Source organism: Poecilia latipinna, unplaced genomic scaffold, assembly GCF_001443285.1.
Source record: "Poecilia latipinna isolate Pla-1442-1.1 unplaced genomic scaffold, P_latipinna-1.0 Scaffold4150, whole genome shotgun sequence".
NCBI classification, from domain to species: Eukaryota; Metazoa; Chordata; class Actinopteri; order Cyprinodontiformes; family Poeciliidae; genus Poecilia; species Poecilia latipinna.
Window position 1 is genome coordinate 5,945 of NW_015116766.1, and position 15,864 is coordinate 21,808.

General features: G+C 39.5%; 2 protein-coding genes and 1 long non-coding RNA gene across 6 annotated transcripts in view; 2 read left to right on the plus strand and 1 right to left on the minus strand.

The window, feature by feature from the left end:
* Positions 1 to 4,636, plus strand: part of LOC106942264 (uncharacterized) — a 9,406-nt gene extending 4,770 nt beyond the window's left edge. For 2 of the 4 annotated variants that reach the window (XR_001423592.1, XR_001423590.1), the window contains 10 exons: positions 465 to 611; positions 1,831 to 1,963; positions 2,084 to 2,147; positions 2,320 to 2,448; positions 2,557 to 2,648; positions 2,946 to 3,047; positions 3,164 to 3,367; positions 3,472 to 3,596; positions 3,774 to 3,901; positions 4,097 to 4,636. This is a non-coding gene — a long non-coding RNA (uncharacterized LOC106942264). Of the gene's footprint in view, positions 1 to 56; positions 279 to 464; positions 612 to 1,830; positions 1,964 to 2,083; positions 2,148 to 2,319; positions 2,449 to 2,556; positions 2,649 to 2,945; positions 3,048 to 3,163; positions 3,368 to 3,471; positions 3,597 to 3,773; positions 3,902 to 4,096 lie in introns of those variants that run through there. The other 2 variants (XR_001423591.1, XR_001423593.1) reach the window with 2 other exon arrangements.
* A 2,110-nt stretch (positions 4,637 to 6,746) lies between these two features.
* On the plus strand, positions 6,747 to 10,252 carry ndufa11 (NADH:ubiquinone oxidoreductase subunit A11). Its single transcript, XM_015025507.1, has 4 exons — positions 6,747 to 6,916; positions 7,583 to 7,675; positions 8,571 to 8,693; positions 10,077 to 10,252. Exons 1-4 carry the CDS (start codon positions 6,838 to 6,840, stop codon positions 10,187 to 10,189), a joined length of 408 nt encoding a protein of 135 aa, XP_014880993.1. The 5' UTR covers positions 6,747 to 6,837; the 3' UTR covers positions 10,190 to 10,252.
* A 1,630-nt stretch (positions 10,253 to 11,882) lies between these two features.
* The window catches only part of commd2 (COMM domain containing 2), an 11,393-nt gene continuing 7,411 nt past the window's right edge, over positions 11,883 to 15,864 (minus strand). Inside the window, exons 4-6 of the mRNA XM_015025506.1 lie at positions 13,333 to 13,407; positions 13,138 to 13,236; positions 11,883 to 12,108 (exon numbers count right to left, since the gene is read on the minus strand). Coding sequence (XP_014880992.1) covers positions 11,899 to 12,108; positions 13,138 to 13,236; positions 13,333 to 13,407 — 384 coding nt within the window. The 3' untranslated portion in view covers positions 11,883 to 11,898. The remainder of the gene's footprint in view (positions 12,109 to 13,137; positions 13,237 to 13,332; positions 13,408 to 15,864) is intronic.

The following is a 15,864-nucleotide window of genomic DNA, read 5'->3' on the forward strand; positions in this document are numbered from 1 at the left end:
TAAGAGCTGCAGGACACCTGACCTCGAGGACCAGGATTGCCCACCTCTGGCCTAGCCCATTCAGGACAGTTGTTAGCCACCCAGTGCTTTTTTCCCCATGATGGGTTCCAACCTTTTATCTTAATTTTTTATTCACTTTGATAAGTATGTTTATATGATTATTGAAAAATATATTTTTATATAATGCAGGATGCAAGCTGTGTGTGTCAAATACAGAGATCGACAGAAATACATCTGTTTTGAAGGCCAACTGACTTGCAGTTTGTTTTTGGAATGTGGTGAGTGCAAACAAAACAAGTTTACAGCATTTTCACATATTGGGTTTATCAAAAATGTTTTTGGAATGGTGCCAAAATAGGTGCTTTACCAACTTTTCAGATTTATTTATTTTTACTTTTTGTCTTATTTGAATTATTTACATATGTTCAAATATAGAATAAATGCATAATTTGCTATGTTCACAGCTGCAAAAAAGTTCAGCATCCCAACCTTGGACTTAAAAGTCTTTGACTCAAAGACTGAAGTGGATGAGGAGGTTTTTGAGCTCCTTTTGAAAAGTCCAAACCTTGGTGTGCTGGAAATTTGTGAAGCACAAGATCTCAATCCAGAAGGTAAGTTGTTTTGAAGTGTCATTTGCTTATTTTTGTGAACTATTTTTGGTCATCCTTATGGGTTTGACCAATAGGGATAGAAATTGCTTTCCAGATCAGTATAGACATGTTGATGTCCATTTGATATCACCAATCTAGGATGAGATCATAAAAGCATTCACCTTTGTAGCATTTCACACATGTGGAAACATGCTACATCAACAATTTAACCTATTTTTAGTGTTTCAGTGGTTAATTACAATGAACACAGAAAAACGTGCATAAGTTAATTGTGTTTGTATCGGACTGTTTCGTGCGAGAAGAGCTCATCAGGTGACTTGATAGTTTAATTTATTTAAAATCTCTTTTTTTTTTTTTTTACACGGTTTCTCTAACAACTTATATGGTTAGAGCAGAGGTTCCCAAACTGTGGGGCGAGCACCCTAAGGGGGGCACCGTGCCATTGCAGGAGGGGCACGGGAAGCTATCTGGATGAAGAAGAAAAAAAAGAATGCTGTATGCTCTGGGTTTTTACCTTAGAATGGCCAACTCTCTGTTATTCCTATGTCATTTTGATAAAGTAGAGGCTTTCACACTTCCCATATCTGTGTCCTCTGTCACTTTTATCAGCAGTTAAAACTGTTCAATCCATTGTTAACATGTGGTAACCTGTTTTTTCCGAGCTGCTTTTAAACGCAACACAAGCGCTACGACGCTCGCGCTGGGTTTACACCTGTGAAGGAGACCTGCTGCTGCTGTGCGGAGCTACGTAGGTTTGTGTTAGAATCACGGCAGCAAACCAGCAAAACGCAAAGAACTTTTCACAGTTTTTCCCTCCAAACTAACCGACTGAGTTGAGTAAAGCTGTTGGATGCAGGTAATGTTAGCTAAAAGATGACTAGCTAATATCAATACAGAACCTTAAGCTTAACAAGTACCTTGTAGGCTACCGATGTTGTTGTCTATGTTCAGCTACGTACATTCATTTTGCCCCCAAAAAGGTTAATTACCCCCTTTCCCCCACCTTCCTATAGTGACAGGAAGAATCCTCTCCCCCCACCCCGCCTCTCACGCATCGTTCAACCAGCCATTTGTAATCCATGAGGAGGGGCAGAAAATGTTTGGAAACCACTGGGGGGGGGGTCGCAGGAGAAAAAGTTTGGGAACCACTGGGTTAGAGAAACAATTTTCTCAATTTTAGTGTGTTGGCTACTGTTAACTCTACCAACAAAATGTTTAGATAATCATATGCATCAGCTAAGTTGTGCAGCAAGCAGCTCCTTGACCAGTTCCAGTGGAGAAACTGAAGTGGACTCCGATGACACCATTATATTGCAACATGACAGAGTACTGAAGACGCCTCTCTTGCCCAAGTAAGCTATGCAGATAACTGTGCAGACTTCCAAAGAGTTTTTACAAATCTGAATACATTATATAAATATACATATAAATTACTCTATAAAAAGCACTTTCTGTGGTTTTTTTTCCTTCAGCATATCTCTGCACATTTTAGTCCAGATCCTTACCATAGAAGGCTCTGGACTTCACAAAAAAAATGTAAGTTCTTGAAGTTTTTATTTGTGCTTTTTAACATAACTTACTATTCTACTAATGACTATTATAGCTCTTCTAATACTGTCTCTTTTTTATGAAATAAAATAGGATTTGTAATTGTCTTGTGTACAGTGTTTTTGTGATGTATCGATTTATATTTTTACCATCACTTAAGATGATTGAAAATGTTCTAAGAATAAACCAGGAGGAGACAGGATCATCAATGAATATGCACAGACAAAAAGCCTAACAGATGGCGTGACATGGTCAAGATATTGGTTGCGCAAATGACCAGTGAACATGGGTATGCTGAAATTATTTATTTTTTGTATGCACCTCTCACAATTGCCTGTTTTGAAGGCGTTCTTTACTCCTTTAACAATGCTCATAGTTTTTTCTGTGTCTCTATAAGACAAGAACTTCCAGATGTATCAAAGAGGACTATGCAAGGGTATTATTACCTTGTTCCCTTACCTGGCTGATCCTAAGAGCAGATTTGGCTATGTAAGTTCAAAACAGAAGTCCAACCTATTGGCTATGGTTTGAGTAGAACTGAAATTGTTTCTCTTTTGCATGCCCTGCATCTGTGCCACTTATTTTTAACTTTCCAATTTTCAAACCTTTGTAGAGTTCATTGTTCCAGTGTTGGGCTACTGCAGCTTGAAGAATAAACCTTGTGAATAGATTTTATCTATGCAATTCAAACAATGTGAACTAAAATCTGTAAATCACAGCTTCTAGCATTCATGGCTGTCTTTGCTTTCACAGCTTTAAAAACATTTATCATTCACCTACTTTTAGGAGCATTATTACAATGCAGAAGATGGGAGTGGGTATCTGGCTTGGAGACTGAAGTTTGTCCAGAGAGAAGCTTCTAATGGACAAAAGAAGGTCCCCAGACAGGTATGTGTACTTATACTTGTACAAATCTCATCCTGCAACCAAACTGCACAATAAGTTCCCAAGCCTTATTTATTAAATCTTAAGATGGCGTGTCACATTCATATAATTTTTTTTAGGGGGACCAACAACTGACAGGGACTGTTTGAGAGAAGAAGACTGCCTTATGACAGCTTGTGTTCTGAGGCCATTGTGCTGATGAAGGAACTGTTATGAAGAAGATGAAACAGACTTTCAACTATCACCAGAAGATGATTCATGACCCAGTGAAGTCATCTAGTATCTTTTTGGACTTCCCAAGATTCCTGGACATAGGAGGATTAGTATGTTTATCTTCACTTCAGCTTAACCTACTTTTAGCAAAGTTTAGTAAAATGATTTTTAAAACCTTCACTTCAATCTATTCTTACATTGATGTTTGGGGAAGCCATCGCTGCAAAGTTCCTGGAGAAGTGGCCCACTGTCTACAAGCAGAAAGCCGTGGTCTCACACAGTCTGATGACCTTCAGAACCTTCTTCACAATGCTGAAGGCACAACAGAAGTGGAAAATGGTAAGTTGGACTGGATTATAAAGAAAGTGTTTAATGTAACAGAATTTTATGTAAATTGATCCAATATAAATGCACCTCCTCCTGCCGTCACTGTTTGGTAAGCTGACTCTGGAAGTGTTAACACTGCTGCAAATAAGAAGTTTTGGTAGCTTATGTTCATTTTACTTTTTCTTCCAGGATGGGACAGTTACATGTCATCCATTTTGATCCTAGTGCACCTCCTGCCACTGTCACCTCACGGCCGCAAGAGACCAGGAAAACTCTCAGCCAGACAAGCCAGTGAACATTTTGTGAAGTTTGTCAAGGTAAGGTTACAGTAAGGGGAACATTTATGTTGATCAAAATTATCTATTCACTTATTTTTATTTAATTTATTTGGGGTTTTTTTGTGAAGTTGGTCTTAAATTTCATTTCAAGTGACATTAAAGAGGTCCTGAAAAGTAATTTGCCTCATCTATGAAACCTAAGACTAATTATGTTTTATTCTGTTTTTGCCACAGACGGGAACCAGGAACCAACATCCAGGGGCACCTTGATGGCATCACAGAAAGGCGTCAACCATACCTGCTTGCAGTAGGGACACAGAGGAGTGTGATTCATAAGTACTTCATTGTGATTGACGAACATGCCATACCTTGTAAATCACCAGGCTCTCTTGCCTGTTTTGATGAGCTTTTTAAAGCTCACTTTGTGTTCGGCACTTCATATGACCATGATCTGGTCAATGTGTACAATTTTCTGCAGACTGCCATTTATGAGATAGATGTTGAGACAACCAAAGTGAATCCTAGGGTTGCAGAGTTGAGGGCTATATGTTGTTGTGAAAGATGAGCGGTTACTGTTTGTTACATTTGCACTGCAAACAGTGTGTCTGAATGAGCATTTCAGTGCTTTTCAAGTTGTGTACAAGAGACGGACCTCATGTTATTTATGTAGAAGAGCTTTTGATTTACAGGTGTCATACAGTCATGAAGATGCAAATGTTTATATTGTTCCATACTGTTTCTTGTGAACAATAAAAATGACTGTTCAAATACTGATTTCTGGTCTATGCATTGTATTCTTACAAACTCAGCTGTGTATAATGGCTGTAAAACAATTGCTTAGTGAGTGTAATAAAGTTAAAGTTGGTTCTATTTTAGAATTTAATTTAATGTTTAACTGCACAATATGGAATAAAGTTCAATTAAATTAGGAGTAAAATTTTATACTATTAAGAGCACAATTTGGTAGCCTGCTCAAACAGCTGTTGTGGAGAAGATAGATCTGGGGTGTTGATCTTACTTGCTATCTTCACCAGACTTTGAATTTGAGTTTTTAATTTAACAGTAAGATATCCAAACCATCCAGTAATGCCATATCTGAAAGACTTGACGGTTGCCCTATTAAAAAAAAAAAAAATTAGAAACGCCACACAATCGAAGTCATCTAAGAAAATAGAGATGCTGGTGAACCTTTGCACATTTGTCACATGTGTGCACCAACTCAGATGGCCATCCATGTATACACTTAAATATTTAAAAGATGTAACCCGTTTGATGGAGCAGCCATGTATGACTATAGGACTCCAGTCACTGATTGATTTAGGATCCAGAAATAACTCAACATTTTATCTGTAGCTTATGAGAGTCGCACCATAAAACAAACTTGTATACATCAGCTTTATGACTGTCGGGATTGTCTGTTAAGAGACTCAGAATAACAGTATCATCTGAAAATTTTATGTACTGATTGGGTTGAGAACTAACACATTCGTTTCTGTACAAAATTAAAAGGTAAGTTGAACTGACGCAACCTTGGAGCCCCTGTGCTATTAACATAGAATCAGAGAATTTTACTTGCTGAGATCTCTTTGATAAAAAAGAATAATACCACTTAAAGAAGGATTAACCTTCAACTGTACCAATTTCCTGAGAAGAATGTTTTACATGGATGGAATTAAAAGCTGAACTAAAATCGACAAAAAGAAGTCTAGCATATGCTGCAGAGTTCTCCAGATGCTTTAGTGTGAGGTGTGACAGTGTCAAAATAGCATCACTGGTACGACGTCTACTAGCGTAAGCAAATTGAAGGGGATCCAGAAATGGCTGCACTTCCACTTGGAGTAGCTCCAACATGAGTTTCTCAAATGATTTAATTACAATAGAAGTGAGCGCTACTGGGTGATAGTCGTTATCAGTTTGAGGACCTGCAATTTTTGGAACTGGAATGACAATTGATCCAAATATCTGGAACCAAATGAGTGTCTAAGAGATCTGAAAAAGTTTAAGCCAAATTGGAGAAAGTTCCTCTGCAAAGTTCTTGAGAAGGAAAGCAGACATTGTCTGGGCCAGTTGCTTTCCCTGTGTTTAAACTCTTGAAGACCCTAGTTACTGACTGTAAATCAATTACAATTCTGCTCTCAGCTTCACAATTTACATCGTCTAATATTTGCCAACACTCCTTTCAAGTTTCAAACCGTAAATAAAAACTGTTTATGTCGTTTGCTTTTGCTTTCTCATTTAGTGCAGCCAGGTCCACTTGGAAGCCCCCTGGTCACGACTTGGATAGAGTCCCACGTTCCCTTAATGTTTGAGTCAGACAGTTCACGTTCCACCTGCTCCCTATGCTGCTGCCGTGCTGTTCTCAGCAGCTGATAGAGATCCTTTTGTGCTGCTCTAATACCAGCCTTGTCTCCTGCCAAGGCAGATTTTTTCCTGGCAATGCACTCACTTAATTCCTTTGTTATATGTCATTTGTTATTTTGATACCTCTTTACTGTCTTTTGAGGAATAATAGAGTCAACACAGAAGGAGATATAGGCAGTGACTGTCTCAGTGATGCAGTTGAGATTTGCATCCAAGAAAAATATTTCCCTGTTTGTGCTAAGAAAGCAGCAACTCAACTCCTCCATTTTTTCCTGCTGCTTTCTTAGCACTGGGAAATCTTTTTTTAGTCAGTGTCATTCTGTAATTTAATTTAATATAATTTAATTTAATTACGACATTAAAAGTCTCACAAAACTACTAAGACATAGATGCATTTTATATCTACATTCTAAAACGTTACATTATTTTTCACCATTTAATCTAAAGTTATTGAGCTATCCGGAGATCCAATTCCGGCTCCGGTGCCTCAGATTGCGAACCAGACGATGGACGGATTTCTATTCATACCTGTAGGGGGCAGTATAGTTTCTACCACTGGCTGAAGACATACGAGAAAGAGTTTCGGTGTTGACCTTGCACCACCGCGGATCGTGATGGGTTACTGGGATGTTCCAGAGGGGACAGACTGCGTGGAGAAGACATGGATCGCCACCAAACTGGGCACAGCTCTGGGTATGTATCAGGCCGCAGACGGTGCTCTGGGGCCGGGGGCCGCTACGGGAAACACAGCGCTTTAGCAGCTAGCTAAGCTAAGCTAATGGGCTTAAATGAATCAGGGTCGCTGGATTTAGGGAATCTGTTCAAGTTTTTTTTATTATTATCTAAAAGCTGGGTGATGGTTCCTCAGCATAAATCCATTACTGAGTGTTTCAGAACTACAGAGATCCAGCGGGATGTAAAGAGCTCCGGGGTCAGTGCTGGGTTTGGAAATGTTCTCCGAACAGAACTCAGGATGGATGTCGGCGTTCTTGTCCTCATTTCCGAACGACAGTTGAAATTCTGACTGTCCAGTTTGCGTCCACCATGTCGTGCTGTACTTCCTGACGCTTATTTGCAGCCAGTGGCTGACAGGACGTAGAAACCTGCTGCTTAACAACGTCAGTTCAGGACCGGGTTGTTGAGCTCCAGTCTTCCAGGCTGGTGTGCTGCAGAGGAGTCCCTGGCCCAACACTCCTGATCAGACGTCTGAATGACGTCATCAGCGTGAGGTCAAGTTTTGCAGAGTCCTGCTGATGACCTGATTATTTCCTTCATGTGTTCTGGAGATCCAGCTGGGTCCAGGCTGCTGGACGCTGCCCAGCTTCTTGTTCTAAATGAACCTATGATTGTGTTTTTCAGGTCTGATCGGTTCAGCCTATCATATAGTGGCATTCCAGCCTGATACTGCATTGGAAGCAATGCAGAGGGCTGCCAGTGCAACGGTCACAATGGGTAAGTTCATTAAAATATGCATATTCAAAAAAATTGGAAATAACTATTCAGATTGTTGTGAATAGTGTGTGTTGTAAATATTTCTGTTTCTGCTGTTTTGGCGGTTGTCAGACACGGTGATAGCAGGCAGGTGTTCCTGCTTCCTTTAAGAGACATGTCAGAATATCACTCAGTATGTTCCTGCTTTCTGCTTGAATTAAGACAAAAGGTTGGATTATATTAGCTGATGGTCATGATGACCATTAATGCTCAACATTTTGGTTTTCTTGTGTTAGGGTAAGGCTAGCAATATATATTTTTTCATTTTCAGAATAAAGGTGTAATGTTATCAGAATAAAATCATAATAATAGAAGAATATGTTGTTTATTACAAGAATGAATTTGTAATATTGCAAGAATAAAGTCACAACAATACGAGAATAGAGTTTTGCTTCCAAAATAGTCTTATTAAAATATTAATTTTTGAGAATTCTTCCCTGAAAAATAATGTTTAAAAAATCACAATCTCTTGTGAAGTTATGCTTTGGTATCGGTTTCACAAGTAAGGAAATACTTCATCTTTTAAAATCAAACCAGTAGCAGGACTTTGAAACTTTGTTTTGAAGTTAGTCACTTCAGACGTCAATTCTGATCTGAAGTGGGCCGATATCGATATCTGGTATTAATATTGCTGCTATGATTGATAACGCATTACTAGACATCTGTCACTAATAGATCTGGAACCCATGTTCTGTTGGTCATGAACATGCAGACTTTCAGTGCTTCAGATGATGTTTTTAGCACTGACCTCAACATTGTCACAGATCTCAGAAAGTTCTTTGCTTACTGAGAAGTCTACACATCATCTTGATATTTTAATATTGAACATTAATATTGGCAGTTTTGCATTTTCCAGCCACTATGGGAGCCATCTTCGGAATGACAACATGTCTCACCGCTCAGGCCCGAGAGGCTCCTGATGACCCACTGAATTATTTTGTTGGCGGCTGCGCCTCGGGCATCTTCCTGGGAGCCAGGAGTAAGTAATGGCTGCTAGCTGTAATGCTTGAATTCCATTGGGCTGCCTGTTGCTTTTCAGTCACCAAAGCTCTCTTAGGACTCATCTTCCAACAGATGTAGCTGTATATCTGGGAAAACTAATACATTTGTATACGCTTTGAGCTTTCACTATACACAGAACGGGAATATGAAGCACTTTGAACTGCCTTGTTGGTGCAAATGTGCTGTATAGATAAAATTACCTTACCTGCCTTACCTTCATCCACATGAAAACTCAGTTTATTATTTACAATTATTATTGTAAATAAATAAACTAAAATTATTATTTACAAAACCTTTGAACAAAGTGGAATTTTGGGAAAATGGTTTCTGCATGTGTACATGGGAATACGGAGATTTAGGCTCCAAAGCATAACAGTCTACTTTATATCCACTTATTTTGTCATGATTTTTGTTAGCTTTATATTCTTTTATGAATATAAAAGTAGTTCAACCTTTATATGTGTCCTCATAAATTAACATCCTGACACCATGTTTAATTCCTAACCAGCAGTCTTTCTTGTTTTGAAGCAATCTGATTGGCTACCATTAGCTTTGCGCTATACTGCCCTCTATGGATTTGACATGTTTAAGACAATGTTTGGGGCTGATTGGTGCGGGAGAGAGATGAAAACTCTCCTGTGTGCATGACACTATTATTGTAAACGATGTGACAAAGACATTTGTTTTATAAAGACCCAACTATGTGTGGACAAGGCCTGAAACGACCTGAATCAAGATGGCACTCCATTAAAAGCGGTGAACACAGGCTGAACACTGGAACACTGCAGGGAACTCACTACATGTATGAGAAGACTAGAATTAAAACACTTGGCTCAGAACTCAGTTGTTCAGAGGGAGCAGTTGGGGGTTTGTCTTCTGAAAACAAAGAGAAACGGTTTTACAAAATGTTTAGAAAATCTTATAGGTCATGTAAAATATTGAAGTCTGACGATGCTGCTGGGATTAGTGCAACTTCAATCATCCTGCAGACGACAGTGATGTCAGGGTTCACAGTAAAACTCAAACGAGATATTTAATCAGAATGTTGAGCTCTCTAGTTCTTCTTTTTCTCTCAATATTTTCACTCATTGCTTCTGTGCTGCTCAAATTCCTACCAATAAAGACTAAACTTTTTATTCAGCTTTGCCCAATCAGTGTGAAAAATAAATTTTTGTTTCATATCAAATCTTCATGTTTGATCACGTCTTATTTTGATTGGCTTTAATGGATCATAGCCAAAAGGCGGATTTGTTTAGGATTTCTAACTTTGTGGTGAACTTTCTGCGTTTCCCAGCTGCCTGAGGTCAGGATGAAATGTGATTGGTTGATGAATGAGTCGGTGGTCTCTGCTTCTCCACAGCCCACAATGCTATGACTGGTACGACAGGCTGCCTGGCTCTGGGAACACTGGCCTTTTTTACTAAAGCTGGCAAAATGGAAGGATGGAGGCTCACCGGACCACCCAAACTGTAGGAGGGAGACTAACATTAAATATTGTAAAAAGACTTCATGTAATAAAATGCTTGTGAAAGTAAACTGAAGGTTGTTTTATTTTAACTGTACAAATGTAGAGAATGAACATGAAACATGATTAAATATGAGCTGTTTTATAGCCATTGTGTTTATACACACAGTGGATATAAAGACCCAACTACATGTGGACAAGTCCTGAAATGACCTGAAGCAGGAGTGGCACTCCATTAAAACCAATAAACACAGGCTGGTTCACTGGTTATATATATATATATATATATAAAATCTTTTGGTGGATATAAAAGGTCTACACACTCCTGCTCAAATGCCAGGTTTTCATGATGTAAAAAAAAATGACGGCAAGAAATAATTTCACAACTTTTTCCATTTTTAATTTGACCTATAACCTGTGCAATTTTATTGAAAAACAAACTGAAAACTTTAAAGGATAAAAATAAAAAACTTAAAATAACCTGGTTGCACAAATATGCACATCCTTAAACTAATACTTTGTTGCAGCACCTTTGACTTTTATTACAGCACTCAGTGTTTTTTTGGTAGGATCAGTATGGCACATCTTGATGTGGCAACATTTGCCTAGTCTTTGCAAAACGGCTCCAAACCTCACAAGTTGCACTGCCTGCGCTCAGCCCTTTTCAGATCACCCTGATGGGATTCAGGTCTGAGACTGACCTGAATCAGTGCCAGACCCAGACATTCATCTTATTTCAGTGAAGCCATTCTTTTCTGGATTTATATGTTCTTTGGGCCATTGTTGTGCTGAAAGCTGAACTTCATCTTCATCTTTATATCAGAAGGCCAAAGGTTTTGTTCCAATACTGACTGGTATTTGGAACTGTTCATAATTCCCTCCACCATAAAAAACCAGCCCCAAAGCATGATGCTACCACCACCATCCTTCACTGCAAGTATGGGGTTCAACCTCAGTTTCATCAGACCACAAGACATTTCCCCACATGCGTTTGGGAGATTTCAGATGTCTTTTCACAAAATAAAGCCGAGCTTGCACGTTTCTGTCAGATAAGGCTTCCTATTGGCCACCCCACCCCATAGCCCAGGCATATGAAGAAGACTAGAGATTGTCATCACATGTAGTACACAGCCAGCACTTGCAGAAACTCCTGCAGCTCCCGTGTTGCTGTTGGTCTCTTGCCACTCTCTCTGACCAGTTTTCTTCTTGTCTTATCAATTTTGGGCGAACATCCTGTTCTTTGTAATGTCACTGTTGTGCCATATTTTCTCCACTTGATGTTGATAGTCTTCACTGTGTTATTTAATTCCTTGGAAATTCTTTTGTAGCCTTCCCTGACTGATTCTTCGGAAGCTCTCTGTGGATCATGGCTTGTGCTGGAAGATGTGGCCATAAAATATCAGAAAAAGCGAACTAGAATAGCTGAAGATGTGTTCTGTCTCCAGTTATGAGTTTGAATGTAATTGGTTAAATCTGAACATAGCCACATCTCCAGTTACAGAAGAATGTGCACACTTAGGCAATCACATTATCTCATTTGTTTAATCTTTCACCTGTCCTGAAAGATTTCCATTTGTTTTTCAAGTGTGTTGTAGAGGTCACATTTAAGGTGAAAAAAGTTGTGAAATTATTTATCTGTCATTTTTTACATGACCAAAAACGTATAAGAAGATGACACACACTCACAAGCACACACAGAGAAAGCGTTCTGGAGGAGTCATTTAATATTTCGTAAAATCCGCCGAGCATGACTGGTCTTCACTGCAGCTAAGGCGGCCTCCAGAGTGGAGATCATGTGCAGGAGACTGCTGGGGTCTGTCTGGAGATCCATGCAGCTCTGGGTGCTGCCAACATCAGAACTCCTAGTCAGGAGAAGGCGAATGGTCACCATGGGAACGATCTGATGACGAACTGAACGACTTGCCAACTGGCAGGAAACCAAAAGCAGGAGAAAAAGACTGATTGATACAATATGAATAAATTCAGTTCACTTATGTTGAACCAATTAATAACAAATATCATCTCGATTACAAAAATAACATCCAACTAACAGCTGTAGATTTCTTGTTTTGCTTTCTCTCAAACATTTTAATCACCATTTTTCTTTTAATGAATTCAGTCATTTAAAAAACACTTTTTGTATTATGTTGTCTTCATGCAATATTAAGTTTGATATGAAACATTTTAGTATGTCACAAATTAAACGTTTTCTGCTGCAAGCTAGCCCTAAAGGCCGCAAGTACAATGGTAAAGCAGTGGTATCAAACTGTGTCCCTACAGTTCCAGAGTCCTGCAACTGTGTTTAGTTAAAGCATGTAGTGCAGCTCTACAGAGCTGCTGGTGGAACCGGGTGAACCAGAGAGATGTTTAAAAGCTGCAGCACCACCGGTCCACTAGGCGTTTGAGACCGCTGCCTGAGCCTCGGCCTCATATCAACAAGTCTGTCTCTAACAAGTTTATTCCTACATGAGTCTACAGCAAGGGTGTCAAACTCCAGTCCTCCAGGGCCACTGTCCTGCAGTTTTTAGATGTACCACAGGTACAAATGACTTAATTACCTCCTTCTTGTGTAGACAAGTTCTCCAGAGCCTTGTTAATGACCTAATTATTCTATTCAGGTGTGGTGAAGCAGAGGCACATCTAAAAGTTGCAGGGCAGTGGCTCCAAGACTGGAGTTTGACACCTGTAGACTCTACAGGATAAATGTCTGAAATCAATCCAAATAAAAAAATCCATTACTTATGTATTTTTTTTATTTATCCTTTTAAAAGAAGGCATTTCCTTTATAGATGAACAGAAATTAATATTACTCATTGAACAAAAGACAAGCAGAAATGTGTTCCCTGAGTGAGGACCACCCTGCCTCCTTCAGCTGGGAGTGTGTGCCACTCTTTACTTTGAGCTCAGATGTTTCAGAGGTGGAATAGGACAGAGCAGCAGACATGACTCCTCTAACCTGGACATCCAGTCTCCATTCCAGGTTGTGGTAGGCTGGCTGGTTACAGAGCAGCTGGCTCAGGACGCTGCGGATCTGGTGTTTGTGCTGCACATACAGCTGGAACATACAGAGGCCACTTCAGCATACTGAACTGACAGGTACAAATATGATCTTCAGGTATATAAAATCTGAATGTAAATGTTTGGACGTCACCTGCAGCAGGCTCTGGATAAGATCTTCACCAAATCCCAGAGCCAGCACTGAGTCCATGAAGTCCACTTCAGAGATCTGGACTTACACAGAGAAACAGGTTGGAAACTGTGGCTCCACCTTTTAGGCGGTGTTCATATGCTGATTTATAAAATGCTGATGAAGGGAAAAAATGTACCAACAAAGAAAGTGATTTTTTTAAATGTGCTTTATCTCTTCTTGTGCTTAAAGTGCAATTAAAGCCCAAATCAACTTTTTTGATGATAAACAGTATAAAATGATTCTTAAGAGCACCATCTTTATGTTTCTATGCAAATTGTTAGAGCTTTGAGTAAACTTTAGTTCTGAACTAGAAAATTCCTAAAGAAATTTAAATGGGGCCTGCAGAAGTGTGCCCATCACTTCGGACCCAGTGTTTTAGCTACAGCTCACAAAGCTGTACTTGCCCTGCGGAGTGCATCTGTGCAGATCTAACATGCTTGACATGGTCCACCCCCAAAGAGCAATGACTGAACCCCACACACAATGAAATTCAGTCCGAGACTGATGACTATAAGCTTTGCACATGTGGTTCTCACTCACAGTCCAAAATAATAATAAAAAAACATAAAGACTTGCTTATTTCTAAAAAAAAAATTCAGCCTTCATACTAAGGATTTTAATTCACACTCAAAAATTTAGAGAAATAATCATTTTATGTAAGCAAAATATGAATGAGACTTGCTATGGCACATGTGTCAAACTCAAGGCCCGCGGGCCACATGTGCCCCCCCCAGCATTTTATAGACCAATGATTGACTTAAAATAGGTTTTGAGCACGAATTGACTACAAACTACATCTCCCACAATGCATTCCGATTGTTACCAGCCAACATTACGGCTTCTCGCCACTAGAGAGCAGCAGAGTCACCTCAAGCTGCTTATTGATTTTCCCAGCGAATAAAACTGAGACATCGACAAGCTAACATCAAAACGTCCAAGAAAAGAAAAATCGATCTACAAGTAAGACTGTGAATGAAGATGTGTGAGTTGGTGTCAGGGCGGCAGGTCGCGCTAGACTTTTTTTGTTATCCGTTATCTTGACCGACAACATAAAAAAAATAAAAATAAATTGGCCCTGTACTATTTTTATCCGTGAAATTACAATCATATTAACATCGGCTACTTAGTCGCATTCTATGCGGTTTAGTTAATATTCACCGTGAATCCAGATCCCATCACAGATTAAGCAGATAAATGTACATGTACATTTTTCTCGTAGTGACAAAAACCACTGACTGAGGCCCCAATAATTTGTAATAAATTGAATTAAGCGACTTCACTTAAATTAGCATCACTTCACCCGCTGGGGTCTGAACCTCCTGGTTCCCATCTGCAGAAAAATCTGCGCTAATTAATCAGTCAGTTGGATCCGTCTGATCCAAACAGATCAACTGAACTCTGTCTGTGAGTGTTTTACCCTGTGCGGTCCGGATTATTTATTTATTTATTTTTGCGTGGTTTCGCTTCTCCGAAACGGACAGATGTCACGTCTGCAGCTCCTCCAGAACGCCGCTCTTCTGGATGACGTGAACCCAGAAGGCTCCATTTGTTAAATCCGCTGGATGAGTTACTTCCAGCGATTTCTAATTCTTCGCAGCGGCGGTGCCTCGTCCGCAGTGGTTGAGCAGCGGACTGCGCATTGTTACAGTCTAATTAACTTTTGCATCGTCATTTATTTCCTCAAGATAAACTGCCGGCTTCTCAAATGGTTTAACACAACGTTGCATTCTCTTTAGTTTTCTCTGGTGTGTAATGGAGACTTGAATTTAACGCGCCATTTCAACCAAAGGTTTGTAATGCGCTTCCTAACCAGACGCTCCAAAGCGTCCGGTCCGTAACTCTTCAACACGCTGTCAGCTCTCGGTCAGAAAGACGCATTTAGTTCAGAGACCATGAGATGATATTCAGAAAGGATTTTTTTAATTAATTGATTTCAGTTTCCTCTGAGACTAAATCTTTGCGTAGTCTATAATGTCTGCCCATGTGACTTGTTTTTATTATGTGTTTGCTTACCTTTAAACACTCATTTAAATATTGTAATTTTTAAACTGAGCAGTAATTTTACATCCATGGAAACTCAAACGAAATATTTAAAACTTCAATACATAAAATCAGTTATTTAACAATATGAGGTGTTTCATTTATTTTTAACATTGTATTTTCATACATTTATGCTAGGGGTGCCCAAGTCTAGTTTTCCAGAGCTACCATCTGCAACTTTAGATGCATTCCTTCTCTAACACACCTGGACCATTGACTCATTATAAGCCTCTACAGAACTGAATGAGGGAAGTCAGCCTTTTGTCTGGGGTGTGTTTTAGCAGGGATGCATCTAAAAGTTGCAGTCTAGAGGACTGCAGCTGGGCACTCCTGATTTGTACCGTCAATGTGGCCCTTTGAGGGTGGCCAATATGCTGAAGTGGCCCTCGGTGAAATTGAGTTTGACACCCCTGTTCTAAACAGTAAGTACAACTTCTTAAATCTTTGGTTAAG

Bases quoted from the DNA above. Each gene is read 5' to 3' on its own strand.
- ndufa11 (XM_015025507.1), top strand. From the start codon at position 6,838: ATGGGTTACTGGGATGTTCCAGAGGGGACAGACTGCGTGGAGAAGACA. The intron at 6,917-7,582 runs GTATGTATCAGG...TGTGTTTTTCAG, and splicing joins CAAACTGGGCACAGCTCTGG to GTCTGATCGGTTCAGCCTAT. The intron at 7,676-8,570 runs GTAAGTTCATTA...TGCATTTTCCAG, and splicing joins CAGTGCAACGGTCACAATGG to CCACTATGGGAGCCATCTTC.